Source organism: Odocoileus virginianus, chromosome 32 (assembly GCF_023699985.2).
Source record: "Odocoileus virginianus isolate 20LAN1187 ecotype Illinois chromosome 32, Ovbor_1.2, whole genome shotgun sequence".
NCBI classification, from domain to species: Eukaryota; Metazoa; Chordata; class Mammalia; order Artiodactyla; family Cervidae; genus Odocoileus; species Odocoileus virginianus.
In genome coordinates, this window is record NC_069705.1 from 36,691,611 (window position 1) to 36,708,755 (window position 17,145).

Here is a 17,145-nt window from a genome sequence, read left to right on the forward strand (position 1 = left end):
AGATGTTGGAAAGATGGTTTAATTCCATTTTGCTTCATTAGAAAGGTTAAGAATTCGAAATGGCAACAAAGCAGTGATGTGGATTCATTAGTATAGGAATGTTTCCAATGAATAATTTATAGTTCAAACAAGAAGTTTTCAGTTTTTTTTTAAAGATGCTATTAATATATTGCAAACACTTATAATGCAAAGTAACTAACTAAACAACCTCCTTTTCTGTGCATCAAATTAAAATGAATGATAGTCCAGTTTAAATTAAGGCCTTTGTTTTCAGGCTGTTCTTGCCTTCTATTGATACCTTCCATGTTAGATCTCTCAAAATAAAAAAGAAACCACACTCATAAACAAATGTGATATAACAGTCACTTATATGGCTGGATGAGTACTCAGAAGCATGTCAGAGTTTAGTGATAGGGACCAAGTGTTAGAAAACCTATTCTTCTAAAAGTTTTAAAGTGGAATAACCAGAGCCAGTTAACTGCGACTGAGACCAGAAGGAAGTCTGGCAAATGCTGTCAAAGTTAGTTCTTAAAAACACTGAAAGATTGAAATCAGCAACGAAAATCCCGCCAGCAGTGCAGACTAAATGCAGAGGCAAACAGGAAGCTGGCAGTGTTTAATTTGTAGAGGCCATGAATTGTATCACCAAAAATTCATTCATTACTCACCCAGGAAAACCAGAGGAACGAGCTGAGGTCAATAAATCTTACAAATATGAGGGACTGCGTCAACAAGTAAAGGATCTAAACTTACCATATGTTAGCACTGCCGTTAAGAACTGTTTACAGGCAAAAGGATTTATTTAAGAAAATAATTTGAAATAAAAGTAATTTTCAAGTCTTTCAATGATACTGAGAGACGGAGGCTCCATTAAGAAACTCAGTCTTATGGTTCCTTAGAGAATGTATTTTATGTATAAATACATGTTGGTAACATAAGCCTTCCTTATTAGCCAGGCCCACTTCAGTAATTATTTCAACCAGAGAATGCTATTATGCGGATTGTGTAAAAGCTGCCTGTCTCCCCCATTGACCATAATAATCCTTTTTAAAGCCAACCAGGGGAAGGGGGTGGGGGAGTGAGCCCTTGGAATCCTTCCTGTTTGCCATTCCCACACTGAGCCCAGCTGTCCACTCGGGCAACAGCGGTTTTCAGACCACCCGAACGTCAGGAGCTACTCAGGAGAGTATCAGTGCATTAATAACCAAGGAAACAACATATTTATTTACTCAGATTAAGATTTAGGGCTGAGAGTGGAAGTGGAAAGCTGACAGGAGAGAAGAAACGCAGCCCAAGAGGGAGAGTGTAGAGGTCAGATTCCAAGCTGTGGTCTGGACCATGGAGAAGCCAGCTAGATTTTTGCATGTATAGTAAATTCAACAGCTGAGTCAGGCTCTTGGATGGACGGACTCATAAGTGTGTAATATTCCTGAATATTATGAAGGATTATGAGCCTCACACGCAAACGTCTTATCAAATCAACATTAATCTGAATCAAGTAATGGCGCTCTTACCCCCCGGAAAGAATTCAGGCATCTGGATGGAGTAACTGGTGCCCAGAGAGCAGTGTGTGAGTATCAGAATGGAACATGCGCACTAGAATACTTTCAAAGAAAGAAAACAGGCCCCGCCAGTACTTGCCCCTGGGGGAAGAGTCACATTATTTCTTTTACTAGGTTTGGAGATATCAAGAATAGTTGTTATTTTTTTCTGTATTTTAAAATTTTATACAAATGGCATCATACTGTGTATGTCCTCCCAACACAGTATGAAGATTTATCTGGATTAAGGCATGTAGATCCAGGTCACTCCTCCCCTCACAAATCCAAGGCCTCTGGGGAATGGCGTTTCCCCAGACTAGTCCTTCAGGTGTAGATGTGGATGCCCCCCTAGACCCCCACTTTACTTTAGGGCACACACCACTACAGCCTTAAATTTCCTTTTTGCCTCTGGGACTTGAAGATTTGCTTTTTAATCTGGCTCCACCGAGTACTTAAAATTTGGGGTTACACTTTCAACAAAAAGACTCTCTTTCTTAGCTGGAGGGCAGCCTGAATCGGTCTGGTCCACTGTGTTGCTGGGACGGGATGGATGGTGAGCCTGCCCCATGAGACCCACCCACCCATTCTCCAGGTTCTGCCCCTTCCCCACTTTCAGCTGTGCCCGGGCTCTCCTAATCATGTTGGCGGGTGACTGGGCCTTCCCCACAGCACAGAGGAGTAAGGAAGCTCCTAAGAACGTGTGCCTTAGGCAGCCACAGTCCAACCAGCGCAGAGGTGGAGAGTCACGCTCCCCGCTGCCAGGCAGCTCTCCCCACACTCAAGAACGGCCCCGTGCGCTCCCTTCACAGGTATGGGATGCGACTCTCCGAAGAGCTGGCATTTCACACTCAGTGATGAGACAGTCAGGGCTGCCTGGCTCCTAATTCCTCTGTGCTTCCCTTTCACAGGCTGGTGGTTTGATGCCTGTGGTCCTTCCAACCTGAATGGAATGTACTACCCACAGAGGCAGAACACAAATAAGTTCAACGGCATTAAGTGGTACTACTGGAAGGGTTCGGGCTACTCACTCAAGGCCACGACCATGATGATCCGTCCAGCAGATTTCTAAACTCTGGCACGCACCTGAGGGACAATGTCTTGCCCTGTTTCCAGAGACTTGATCCAGAGCACTAAAAGACTGCACGCTGTCCCGCATCCAGCTTGGACGAACTGCCCGCTCTCGGTGCAGAAGGGACCCGTGAGCTCCGTGCGAGCCCTGTGAGGTCTACCCCTTGAACCCGCATCGCTCAGTGAACCGACGCACAACCCCAGACAAGCCACAGCCTGGTGTGGTGACCCGGCAGAAAGCCTTCGGGAAGATAACTCTAAGCCCGCGAACGAGACTGACAATTTACAGACTCTGTTGTCACAACCAAGAATGTTATGTGCGAGTTGATCAGTAAATAACTGGAAAACAGAACACTTATGCCGTATACTAGAGATAACCTTGGAACTGCATTTTTCCAAGCACTGTTTATAGACTGTGTAAATATCTATATGTCCTGAATTCAGCATTGCTATCATAATTAAAAGGAAGAAAAAATTCTGTAAGCCATAAAAATACATTATATATTCAGGGATTTTTGTGAGAAGTGGTTATTAGTAGTTTTAATATTTGGAGAAGGAAAAACATAGCTAATGCATTTTTATGCCTCCTCTTAGGAGCTTTAAATTTTCATTTTGAGGACAGCATATTTACATGTGTATTGATAGCTTAGTTTTAAGTTAATGCTCAAATATATATATTTCAAAGTTTCCATGGTGAACACTTTCAGGAGCTCTGAAATTATTAATAGAAACGTGTTCTTTTAGTATATATGAAGATTGTACTATTTTTTTTCCTGCCTTGCTGTTAAATTTGAAGGTATTTTTAGTAATTAAACATAACTTATTAGGTGAGATGACCACACTTAACTTCTATGATAATACTTACAGCATTGTAATTTGATTCTGAAACAAATGATTGTGCTTCATGACAAGGAAAATCTTGATTTTTAAGGAAGAAAATTATACATTTAATTTCATGACAAAGAGATTTTCCTTTTACTTACTATTCTAGAACAGAAGCCTTGTTTCTCTTCTACCAAGATGTATTTTAGGGGAGTAGACTACAATGTAGCCTGTGGTTGAGAACACCTTTCCATCTGAAACACTTAACAAAGCTATAGGGCTCAAGCTAGACTCACCCCACAAGTTATTCAGGGGAAAAACATAATTTGCATCAGTAACAGTAACTTAAATCCTACTAAGCTTAAACCACCAGTCAACTTTAAAAAAAAGTGTTCTGGAGTGCAAAACCAAAATCTGACATTAGTATAACAGTATATGCAAATATTTACAGAGCATTTCGAGAGCATAGATTTAAGCTCAGCACTGTGAAAACTCCTAGAGTTTTAACTCCGTTGAAGTTTCAGGATACAATTAATACTAATGACCATTTGTGTAATGTTCCATAATTTGGAAGCCATCTCTCATATATTCACATTTGAGTCAGATGTTAGGAAACTCAGAGCCAAGTCTGCAGCCAGCGTTTACCTCTGTTTGTCTCACCTAACACTGTTCCACCACTGTATTTTTTCTTATGTAATTTATTTCACCCCCACACCTCCCCTTTCCCAACTTAGTTTCATAACACCCAGGTGTTGCTGGGCAGACTATGAACACACTTCCCACCAAGTTGCACCTTCCCAACAAATGCATGAACAAGTAAGGAACCTCCTGTCTCATAACAGCTCCTCTCACTGCATGTGAGAAAGCGCTGGAAATCTGACAGAGGCTGACTGTACACGCAGTTCTGCACCAAGCTGAGAAACATCTGATGGTGAGAAAAAGCCCCTGCTCCAGAAGAAACCACAAGTTTTCATGATATCTCAATGACCACATGATAAACGCCGAGGTGGGGCAATGAAAATACAGGAAAAACTGGCAACAACACACTTAATTTACAGCACTTGTCCATGTAGGCAGATAAGGTGAATTTCAAAGATAAACATCACTATGTTACTCGGTGTGACATATACTCTCTCATGGCAGAGAAGGGGGAGAATCTGCATCTTTACTTCACACTTCAACTCCTTACCTGGTATTTCAAACAACACATCTTGCTGAGACGAATTTTCCTCTTCTTAAGAAAACATTTATAAAGCTAAGACCAAATCAAAACAGCAATCTCAAAAATGGAAACAGAAATGACAACTAAATAAGCCCCAGGAAGGGAGAGTTCAATTTCTAACTATGTGACAGTCATATGGCATTCTCAAACAGCTGAAAAACCTGGAGATGGGTCACAGATTACAGATCATCAATTATCTTTCAGGCATAACCTTTTGAAAGAATAATCTGTTACAAACTAGTTAACATTTGAAAACAAAAGACAACTTCTGCACAATCTGACTTCCAAACAAACCTGCAATTACCTACTTATTAATCTTTAAAAACACTGGAACCTGGCACTTTCCCATTAAGAATGTGAAATACCAGAAAGTCAGTAAAGCTGAAGCTAAGTTTTAGAAAAAAACACCAAAACAGAAAGACCACATCACAATGCTAGCAAGCTGCAATTTTTATACCTATCGGTTCTATCTGTTAACAGTAACAGCATCATTATTTGAAGTAGTAAGCAAGACATAATAGCACTTTCTCAAGAATCTTGTCTTCTTTCATTTTTGTGTTTCTTAATCCTAAGGACTTTCATAATTAAATTTTTTGGGATTACATTTCTCATGACTTTTTGAGGAATGGTCTCACATTTATTCTCACAAATAGACAAAATGTGTTAACTTCTGCAAATGTGTCATTTTAGTTTTAAGCATAATTGCTATTGATTTAATTTTAAAAACTTGAGTACATATTGATGCCAATAATAATTTCCTGAAAATACCAAATTGCACTTATCATCATAAAATAATGTGTGACTTACAGGAGCTGCAGGGAAGTAGGTAGACAGTTCAAACGGTTCCTCGGAAATCCAGTGACCCATTTCCAAAGACCACAATACCTGTAAGTGACATGAGAAGCAGAACACTTTTAATAAACCTATCAAGCTTTTAGTGGACAATAAACCACTTTAAAGACATAGTAAAATGAAAACAAAACAAAAAAACCCCAGCAGTAACTACACACTACATGGATCTGAAGCAAGCATCTTGAACACTGAAGGGCTATCAGAATCTTCGGGCTGTGTAAACGTTACAAATATTAATGAATGCTTGGTTAAGGAAAAACATCTCTGGATGGCTAGAAGCCTGGGTTATTATTATATCTTAGTGAGGCCAGATACTGAACACCTACTTCAAATACTGAACCACCCTACTTCTAAACATATGAAACACTACACCTCCCTAAATTCTAGTTTCCAATTTAGAGAGTTGTTACAGACAATCTTAAGCAAATAACACAGAATCTTATTAATTAAAAAAACTCCAAATATTTGGAGAAGATAGATCATAAACCTAATTTCGAAGAGCAAAATTTCTGGGGTGTAACTTTATTTCTATCATTTGCCAATACCTGTAGGAGAAGTTTTCCATAACACATTGGGAACTCCTCTCACCCTTCAGAAGAGTAAAATGTCTCATATCATAAACAAGCTTTCATCATCATCATCAGAACCCACACATTTTAGAATAATCAAAACAATGCTTTCGTTTTTACTTCAACAACATTTGAGGTTCTGCATTCATTTCTATGACCAAACGCCCTGAATATCTGTGTGACGTCTACAACTAAAATAAACTGAATTACATAACTCACACTTATCTTTTTATCTGCAATATCCTTCTTTCCTGCAGTCAGTGAATTCATCCTATTTCTCTAGAGTTGTGATGTAAAGTTTAAGGGTTTTTCGCAGATTTACTAGGAATGAAGTCTAAATCGTCCTTTTTGGTAGTTTCTAAACTTCAGAACCATCCACGGAGTATCAGTCTGAAATATAACCTTTTTAATCTTAAACCTAGTGCTCGCTTCGGCAGCACGTATACTAAAATTGGAACGATACAGAGAAGATTAGCATGGCCCCTGCGCAAGGATGACACGCAAATTCGTGAAGCGTTCCATATTTTTGTATGACAAAAACCACTGCAATGATGTAAAGTAATTAGCCTCCAACTAATAAAAATAAATGGAAAAAAAAAATCTTAAACCTAGTACTTAACCCAACATGGGACAGCATTTTATTTTGTTTCTAAGACAAAGGGAATGTGACGGTGGAATAAAGACAAGAATGGAATATAGTGTCTGAATGACCATTCTCAGCACTGGCCCAGATCTTACTTTCAACAGATGCATTTACTTATTCAACAGCCATTTCTTTCAGCTCACGATCCATTCATCTGTGAACAACTTACTGAGAGCCTATCAAGCTGGGTCCTGGAAATCCAAACCCAGACCTAGAAGGATTTACCCTCTTGTGGGAGGCATGAGGGGAAACCACAAATGCTGGTTTCTCCAAAGCAGTGCTGGGCACGCTTACAAGAGGAAGCAAACTAGCTCCAGCCAGGAGAACCAAGACAGGGACCACGGAGGGGCTGGCACTGAAACTGAGTAAACGTTCCTGAGGCAGAGGCAGAGGCAGGGTGAGAGAGGAGAAGGTGTTTCAGCACTGGCAGAATACCGCGTGTCAGGACAGCAGTGAAGCAGGTGCTTCCTTTTGGAGGTAGTGGAGGGAGCTCTGGAAGAGGTGGTGAGAAAATAGGGTCGGTGGCTCCACAAGGTAGGGGAGGTTTGCTAGCATACCTTGTTTCTAGCCCTGTGTGCCAAGGACATCGGTGCCAGCACAACTGTTGGGGAGCAGAGTCAGAAGACACGCCAGGAAAGACGGAACAAACAGCCTGCGGCGTGGGGCTCACATTGACACAGTGGGGAAGGAGTGAAAAAATGGAGAAAATCTGCCTCCATTAGAGAGAAAGCAATGAGTTGAGTTCTCAGGGACCCTAATCTTCAAACAGATCTCTGTGTACATGGACATTTTGTCATTGAATTCTCTTTTTCTTTCCCCCTGATTTTTACTGCATAACCAACATTTAAAAAAAAAAAAACTTATCTTAATATATTAATTCAATGAAAGAAGGTATTAGAAAATTTATAACTCTACACTGAAATCATGCTTGTATACTGTTCTTTATGGGTGGCTAAAATAATCCACTGCAGTAACATATTGTTTGCCTTACTTTTATCGGTCAATGTATGTTATCGTTTACAGAGACACATTAGCTCCCTACAAAGTCATATGATTAGCCCGGGAAATAACTGTGGAAAGTTTCAAAACCAGGCTCGCTTCCGACATGGAGCATGTGGAAAAGCAGTACAGTGAGAAACAAGCACTGCAATGAGAGAGTCCGGGGAACCAGCCTTAGAAGTGGCTTTGGAATTTGAGTTCAAATGTAATCCACATTAAAACGTCAACTGACTTAAACAATCTCGGGGAGAAAATTTACATTCTCTGAATCTATCCCTTTCTAAATATTTTGAAAATAAAACCATCAGGCATCTACAGTAGCATTTTGGTGAGTGAATTAATAAATTTAATCTATGTAGGCGTCCAAGGAATGAGTATTGTACAGAGATAGCAGAAAACATTAATTTGATTGTAATGAAATCATCAAATCAGAGTGTACTTTTTTTAAGAGTGTAAATTTTTTGCTTTAGTGTTTTCATTAGCTAGATTTATCTTTACCTTAGTAGAGTATTCAAAAGAAGGAAAATCTACTCTGTAAGATGGCAGTCAAGGCTGCAAGTTTAGTTAAAAATAAAAGGTTAGGGAGTTCCCTGGTTGTCCAGTGGCTAAGACTCCAAGCTCCCTGGGTTTGATCCTTGGTCAGGTAACTAGATCCCACATGTCACAACTAAGAGTTAGCATGCTGCAACTAAAGATTCTGCTTGCCGCAAGGAAAACTGAAGATCATGTGTGCAGCAACTAAAACCCAGAGCAAATAAATAAATAAAAATATTAAATAAATAAATAAAGTCAGTACTAAATAAACAAATAAAAGGTTAACTGGGCATATATTTCTCATAATATACATGAAAGAATGAAAATAATCGAGAAGCTATCTAAAGCAAGCGTGGGGCTGCATGAATACAGAGGACCAAATCCCATGAATACAGCCCTTAAAATCCTGAGTTATTTCAGCATCCACTGCAAATGAATATATTTCTAACATTTTAAAAATTATTACTCATAAAACTTGAACCCTGTTGATGAATTTAAATAGGACCCATTTTCTTGCTCTATTATTAGATTAATAGTTAATGATGAGAGAGATTTCCATAATGTAGGACTGATTTTGCAATTAATTCCATACCAGGCAAAACCCAAACAGTTTTCTCATTTCATAGCATCATTTGAACAGGGTGAGAAGTGTAACTAGAGTGAACCCAAGCCAAACAATGGCTCTGAGATTAAATGCAGGTCAAAAAGAGCATCAGACACAAGGGAGAAAATGAAGCCTACTACGGTTAAACAGAGCAAAGTGAGCATAACTTATTTTCACCATATCATAAGCCTCAATTAAAACAATGAAACTAAGAGGAATGGGGAAAAAGGTAGATTAAAACATGATGATGCTTTGAAGTTGCGAAGCAGGTGGATAAGTGGTAACTGACCTTGAAGAGCAAAGAAAGCTCAAGCTTAAATGTCCAGAAAGGGAGTCAGCATTAAATTCCTTCCACAGATTACCAGGAAGGCAGGGAAAGTGGTACTAGCAACCTGTGAAAATGCAATGCAGAACAGAACAAGAAAGAGAAATCCCCTACCTCCCGCCCACTCTCTTCTGGACTAGGAGAAAAAGCAGACAGACTTCTGCGAGCAGTGGTGAGAAGTAGGCACAACTTCTACAGCAGAGCCCTCACCCCAAAACATGAGTGCAGAACCATGATCTGTCTGGGAAACAAATCAGCTCAGGGAAAAAAAGATATATAGATAATGGCACGTGGACTTCTCTCTGTCAAACACCTCCACCTTAGAAGATTTACACACTCAGGCAAACAGGATTTCAATCAGGTTTTCAGTTCTCATTATTAAACATGACTTTCTCCTCATTGGAGAAAAGCCTCTAGTATGAAAACAGAGAAAAAAACAAACCAAAGGGAATTCCTTGGATGACAGTGATGGGAAGTCCCAGGACACCAGCTTCTCGGGAGACCAAGGGAGAACCAGTCTCAAGGGGAGCAGAAGAACAAAGGGACTCAGGGGTGGGAACCCCAAGAAAAACAGATGGGACTGGAAGATCATCTGGTGTGCAGACAATTGTGGAGAAAAAACTAAAATGCTTTTAGAAATTTTTGCAGTGAGTTAGTGGTAGGCACATAGAAAAAAACCCCAAAAAACTAAGTAATGAAAATGACTGTCAATGACTAGCTTAATGACTGTCAATGATTAGCTTCAGAAAAACAAAGATTACCAGAAACGAAATAGAATCATGGTATATAGTATGGCTCAGCTTAAACAGCATTCACATAGCCATCTGTGTGTATGTAGATGTGAATGAGGGTGTATTTACACACATATATAACGTGGTAAACAAAAATCAGACCATACTGGGTAGATGGGGAGGGGACGTGTATGTCACAGCGAATACTGCACAGTCACATTTTAAACTGATAAGAACAGATACTACACTTGATCTTAGCCAAAAGGCCGAGAAGCGATCACAGTCACATTTTAATCTTCCATAGAGGACGGCTATAGATGATGTCTATGAGAAAAAAAAAAACCAAACCCAGGAAAAGCATTTTATTTAGAAATATGTAAATAAAATATCAGAAGGATATTTTAGGAGAGAATCTGGGCCGGGAGACAACATGGAAGGAGTGCAATTTCTATTAGAGGACTCATAAATTACATTTGATCTTGAAAACATTTTATTTGGGGTAATTTTACCCTTACCAAAGAACTGCCAAAACAGTACAAAGAGTTCTTTGCCAGCCACCTAGATTCCTGTATAGCCCATGGGGTTGCAAAGAGTCAGACACAACTGAGCGACTTTCACTTCACTAGATGCCTCTAACGTGCAAGTCTCCAACTTAGCAATTCTCTTACAAAAGTGTGCTGCACCTAGAACCAGCTCGTCAATGTCTACAAAAACATCTTGATGGACTTGTAACTGGAACTGAGTTGATTCTATAGTTTAAAATAAGGAGAAATGACAAGTTAAAAAAAAATTGAGCTTCCCAATTCAAAAACATAGTATCTATTACCTTTTATTTAGGTCTTTTAAAATTTTTTTCCTAAGTGTTTTGTACTTTTCAGTATACAGATCCTGCAAATATTCTGTGAGACTTAGTTAAATATTTCAACTTCTGGGGTTGCTAATATAAATGGGCATTTAAAAAAAAAAATTGGAATTCCAGGTGTTCATAGCTAGTAAACAGAAATACAAGCAAATTTTGTATATTGACTTTGTAACCTGTAATCTTTTTTAACTCAACTTACTGGCTGTAGGATTTTTTCTGTAGACATGTTCATATTTTCTATGTAAACAATCATGACTTATGTAAATGCTGCTGCTGCTAAGTCGCTGCAGTCGTGTCCGACTCTGCGACCCCATAGACGGCAGTCCTCCAGGCTCCTCTGTCCCTGGGATTCTCCAGGCAAGAATACTGGAGTGGGTTGCCATTTCCTTCTCCAGTGCATGCATGCATATTAAGTTGCTTCAGTTGTGTCCAACTCTGTGCTACCCTATGGACAGCAGCCCACCAGGCTCCCCTGTCCATGGGATTCTCTAGGCAAGAATATTGGAGTGGATTGCCATTTCCTTCTCCAGTCTTATGTAAATAGACAGTTTTATTTCTTTCTTTCTCAATCTGTGTGCATACTTTTTCTTCCCTTATTGCACTGGTTAGAACCTTCAATACAATGCAGAAGAGGAGCAGTGAGAGCATTAAAGTTGTCTGGACAACTTTGTGAGGCAGATTAATTTGGTTTGTTATGATAGCATAAACCCAAATTGTTCGTGAATATAAATTAATTGTCTATGGAAAGCACAAGGTTTTTTTTAAAGTAAAAAAACTGTCTATTCTTATTTGGTACTGGTGCTGGCTAGTTATCACAGCTTTTATTAGGTTCTTCAATTTTCTATTCCCATAAAATAACTAGAACATTCTGAAGGATCAAAAGAACTAAATGCCACTTTCTGGATCAGAACCAAATAAACTTTCTTAAACATTCACTTTGTTGTTTAATCACTAAGTCATGTCTGAGTCTTGCGACCCCAGAGTCTGTATCCTGCTAGGCTCCTCTGTCCATGGGATTTCCCAGGCAAGAAAACTGGCGTGGGTTGTCATATCCTTCTCCAGGGGATTTTCCTGAGCCAGGGATTGAACCTGCATCTCCTGCATTGCCCCTTCATGGATCACAGCCTTGTTGTGATGAAAAAGGCTTGCATAACTCAGTGAAGCTATGAGCCATGCTCTACGGGGCCACTTGAGACAGAAGGGTCATAGTGGAGAGTTCTGACTAAATGTGATGCACTGGAAGGGGGAATGGCAAACCACTCCAATATACTTGCCATGAGAACCCCATAAGCTGTATAAAAAGGCAAAAACGTATGACACAAAGATGAGTCCTCCAATTTGGAAGGTGTCCAATGTGCTACTGGGGAAGAGCAGAGAACAACTACTCATAGCTCCAGAAAGAATGAAGTGGCTGGGCCAAAGCAGAAAGGACATTCAGTTGTGGGTATGTCTGGAGATCAAAGTAAAATCTGATCCTGTAAAGAACAGTATTGCACAGGATCCTGGAATGTTAGGTCCATGAATCAAGGTAAACTGGACATGGTCAAGCAGGAGATGGCAAGAGTAACATCAACATCTTAGGAATCAGTGAACTAAAATGGACAGAAATGGGCAAATTTAATTCAGATGACCATTATATCTACTACTGTAGGCAAAAATCCCTTACAAGAAATGGAGTATCCCTCATAATCAACAAAAAAGTCCAAAATGCAGTACTTGGGTGCAACCTCAAAAATGACAAGAATGACCTTGGTTCTTTTCCAAGGCAAAACAGTAAACATCACAGTGATTCAAGTCTATGCCCCAACCACCGATGCCGAAGAAGCTGAAGTTGATCAGTTCTATGAAGACCTACTGTGAAGACAAGTGGGCCTTAGGAAGCACAGCAGACAATAAAGCTAATGGAGGTGATGGAATTCCAGCAGAGTTATTTAAAATCCTAAAAGATAATGCTATCAAAGTGCTCCTCAGGTGGCACAGTGGTAAGGAACACACCCACCAATGCAGAAGACACAAGAGACACAGGTTTGATTTCTGGGTCTGGAAGATCTCCTGGAGTAGGAAATGGCAACCCATTCCAGTGTTCTTGCCTGGAAAATTCCACGGACAGAGGGGTCTGGTGGTTCCTGGGATTGAAAAGAGTCAGACACGACTGAGCACATGCACACACACATCGAAGTGCTGTACTCAAATATGTCAGCAAATCTAAAACCCAGCAGTGGCCAAAGGACTGGAAAAGGTCAATTCTCACCCTAATTCCCAAGAAGGGCAGTACTAAAGAATGTGCTAACCACTGGAGAGTCACACTCATTTCTCATGCTAGAAAGGTTATGCTCAAAATCCTGCATGCTAGGCTTCAGCATATGTGAACTGAGAACTTAAAGATGTTCAAGCTGGGTTTAGAAAAGGCAGAAGAACCAGAGATGAAACTGCCAGCATTCACTGCATCAGAGAGAAAGCAAGAGAATTCCAGAAAAACATCTACTTCTGTTTCAATGACTATGCTAAAGTCTTTGATTCTGTGGATCATGACAAACTGTGGAAAACTCTTAAAGTGAATACCAGACCTACTTACCTGTCTCCTGAGAAACTTTTATGCAGGTAAGGAAGCAACAGTTAGAACCTTCTATGGAACAACTAACTGGTTCAGGATTGAGAAAGGAGTACAACTAGGCTGTTTACTGTCACCTGTTTATTTAACTTACACACAGAGCACATCATGTGAAATGCCGGGCTGGATGAATTACAAGCTGGAATCAAGACTGCTGAGAGAGATATCAACAACCTCAGACATGCGGATGATGCTACTCTAATGGTAGAAAGTGAAGAAGAACTAAAGAACCTCTTGATGCGGGTGAAAGAGGAGAGTGAAAAAACTGGCTTAAAACTCAGTATTAAAAAAGATAAGATCATGGCATCTGGTCTCATTGCTTCATGGCAAACAGAGGGGGAAAAAGTGGAAGCAGTGACAGATTTCCTCTTCTTGGGCTCTAAAATCATCGCAGATGGTGACTGCAGCCATGAAATCAGAAGACGGCTGCTTCTTGGCAGGACAGCTATGACAGACCTAGACAGTGTGTTAAAAACAAAGACATCACTTTGCTGACAAAGGTCCATAGAGTCAAGGCTAAGTTCTTTCTAGTAGTCGAGTATGGATGTGAGAACTGGACCATAAAGAAGGCAGAGTATCGAAGAACTGATGCTTTCAAACTGTGGTGTTGGAGAAGTTTCTTCAAAGTCCCCTGGACAACAAGGATATCAAACCAGTCAACCTTAAAGGAAATCAACTGTGAACGCTGATTAGAAGGACTGATGCTGAAGCTCCAATACTTTGAATGCCTGATGCAAACAGCTGACTCATTGGAAAAGACCCTGATGCTGGGAAAGACTGAAGACAGAAGAGGGCATTAGAGGATGAGATGGTTGGATGGCATCACCAATTCAATGAACATGAACTTGGGCCAACTCTGGGAGATGGTGAGGGACAGGGAAGCCTGCTGTGATGCAGTCCATGGGGTCTTGAAGAGTCGGACATGATTTGGTGACTAAACAACAACTCCTGCGTTGGCAGGCAGATTCTTCACCACTGAGACAGCAGGGTAACATTCACTTTAATTTCTTAATAGTTTAACTGTCTAAAAAAGTTTTTTCAGTAGTCTTAAATATTAATTTATTCAGAGTATTTAACAAGCAAAGACACTAAACAAGTTATCCTTAATATTTTCCATCTCAAAAAAAAAAAGAGGGAAAACAACAGTTATTTCCATGTATAAGAGATTTGAGAAGGTCAGGGTGAAAGAAAAGGAAATTGTGAGAGGGATTTTAGGTTCCACATGAAAAACTGAATGATTCCAGATGATTCACTGCTGGTGTTAATAACCATAATAGGAAGCTGATTTAACTTACTTGAGAGCATTACTAATTGGGTTGAAACCATTTATTAACATTCACAATGTCTTAGTGTAATTGTAATATTGTTTATTCCCAGTTTCTAAATAGCCAGGCTAATCAATCATTGTTTTTGGACTTGCCTCCAGACCATACCACCTACCATACACAACTGTTAAATTCAACTGCATTTTGGGACTAAGAACATAGTGTGAACATAGCAGCTAAGGGAAAAAAAGGAGGGTGTCTTCTCTGTGGGAAAAGTCAACAATACTCTTTGAATACAAAGAACTTCATATTGTATAAAATGTCAATTAAGTAATTAAAATTCAAATCTGATGATTTATAAACTTGTGCCTCAGATTTTATACAAGGGAATCTAGTTGATTCCAAACAGGTTGAAAGTATATGTATTTTCTCCTTTAATTATGGAGAAGAAATGATACTTTCTGCCCTTCCATCTCCAGTAGTCATGTACCGATGTGAGAGTTGGACCATAAAGAGGGTTGAGCATGCCAAAGAATTGATGCTTTCAAACTGTGGTGCTGGAGAAGACTCTTGAGAGTCTCTTGGACTCCTGATCCAACCAGTCCCTCCTAAAGGAAATCAGTCCTGAATTGAAGGACTGATGCTGAAGCTCCAACACTTTGGCCACCTGATGCCAAGAGCCGACTCATTGGAAAAGACCTTGATGCTGGGAGACACTGAAGGCAGGAGAAGGGGACGACAGAGGATGAGATGGTTGGATGGCATCATTGACTCGATGGACATGAAATGAGCAAACTCTGGGAGACAGTGAGGGATAGGTAAGACTGGCATGCTGCAGTCCCTGGGGTCGCAAAGAGTTGGACATGACTGAGCAACTGGAAAACAACAACAACAATCCTTCACCCATATCAGCGGGGGTTAAAAAAAACACACAACCCTTTGTTGTGAGAGTCTGTGGAGACATAGAAACACTTATTCAGCGTTTGCAAATTTCTTCTTTCCTATCCAAGAATAACAAAACTTGTCACTGCTAATTTTTAAAATTTTAAGCTAATAACAGAACTATAAAAATAAAATTACATTTTCCTCATCAGATCTCATATATTCTTTGCCTTGGTTATAAGAGTAATTGATTTTCCTCAAACAATAAAACCTTAAGAGAATTTGCTACCGGGTCCATTGCTTTGATTTTTTTCTAGAAAGAATAATGATATTTATGCTTTTTTTTCCACAAAGAGACAGTATCATGTACTGTTTAACACAGAACCCAGGCAAGTGGGTTAAACCAATGCCCATCTCTTTATAGGTTTGTGGCAAGAGGCAAGTTAGTTAACCTTTTTATCATATGAAAATATTATACATTATAGAAGATTACAAAAATATCCATGTAGTTAATGAAAATGCTGTGGCAATAAAGTTGTTTCTAGATTAAGCTTCAGGATAAAAAACTGTGGCTAACAACAGTGTAACTTGTAATAAACATATAATAGGATGCTTAAGTCCTGAACACGTTAGTGCCAGAAGACAGAGGAGGTCTGCTCTCCCAGAAAGACCAACCCGAACTGGCTAAGTTTCAAGGCAACGATGTTTGCTCCAAAGTATTTCCAACACATCTCAGAACACTAAGAAATGTTTTCTATAATGCCATCAAGTCACTTTAAAAAAAAAACAAGCCTGTCTAGTAGTCTGCCTTGATGAGGCAATTTTCCACGGGATTTTAAAATTGAAGTGAAATTCACATAAAACACAAGTAACCATCTTAAAGTGTCCGGCCCAGTGGCATTTAGTTTATTGTTGGGCAATCACCACCTCTTTCTGGTTTTGAAACTTCTGGGTCAGCCCAGGAATACACCCTGTACCCATTAAGTGATCACTCCTCATCCTCTTCTCTCTTCCAGCCTGGTTAACTGCTAATCAGCCTTCTGTCCAAGGACCTTCCTCTTTCAGGTCCATCATGTGAAAGGAATCTTACAATATGTGACCTTCTGGCTTCTTTCATTTGGCTTCGAGGTTTCAAGATTTGAAGGGAGACTAGCAACGGGTGTCGAAAAAAAAAAAAAAAACCTTGTTAAATAACAGTAAATCAGTACTGACTGAGTGTTAGCTGGACACATCCTGCCTTACTCATCACAGAGCTGGGGAATGACAAGGCTGGGAACAAAATTCACCCTTACCCATTAATCTTTTCAAAACACAAAGAGGTGGTGTGCAGTCACAGAATGAATATATCAAAGTTTAAGGAAGCAAAAAATCAAAATATCCTCTAGGCTACCTCTGGAAGTAGATGCCAGGAAGTCCATGGCCTATGGATGGAGGGAAAGCTGAATTCACACCCCAAATTCACCGTGTGCAAGCACTGGGACTGTGAGCCATCTATTAGAACCGCTCAAGTCTCAGCTTCCACTTTGAAACATTGAGGCTATCAACAGTATAACTTTTAACAACCATGCTGGGAAAGATTGAAGGCAGGAGGAGAAGGGGTGAGATCTCAATAGAC

At 39.8% G+C, this 17,145-nt stretch overlaps 2 protein-coding genes, 1 non-coding gene and 1 pseudogene across 14 annotated transcripts in view; 2 read left to right on the plus strand and 2 right to left on the minus strand.

Annotated features, from left to right (window-relative positions):
• ANGPT2 (angiopoietin 2) overlaps positions 1–3,121 on the plus strand; it is a 56,465-nt gene extending 53,344 nt beyond the window's left edge. The window contains exon 9 of one of the 2 annotated variants that reach the window (XM_070460148.1): positions 2,040–2,381. In XM_070460148.1, coding sequence (XP_070316249.1) covers positions 2,040–2,098 — 59 coding nt within the window. In that variant the 3' untranslated portion in view covers positions 2,099–2,381. Of the gene's footprint in view, positions 1–2,039; positions 2,382–2,449 lie in introns of those variants that run through there. The other variant, XM_020880896.2, reaches the window with a different exon arrangement.
• MCPH1 (microcephalin 1) overlaps positions 1–17,145 on the minus strand; it is a 220,807-nt gene that overhangs the window by 123,151 nt on the left and 80,511 nt on the right. For all 11 annotated transcript variants that reach the window (XM_070460140.1, XM_070460139.1, XM_070460145.1 and 8 more), the window contains one exon: positions 5,461–5,538. In XM_070460140.1, the coding sequence (XP_070316241.1) occupies positions 5,461–5,538 (78 nt within the window). The remainder of the gene's footprint in view (positions 1–5,460; positions 5,539–17,145) is intronic.
• LOC139032662 (U6 spliceosomal RNA) lies at positions 6,496–6,602 on the plus strand. The gene has a single exon (XR_011485241.1). It is a non-coding gene; the product is annotated as a U6 spliceosomal RNA (small nuclear RNA).
• Positions 9,964–10,188, minus strand: LOC139032658 (U2 spliceosomal RNA; annotated as a pseudogene).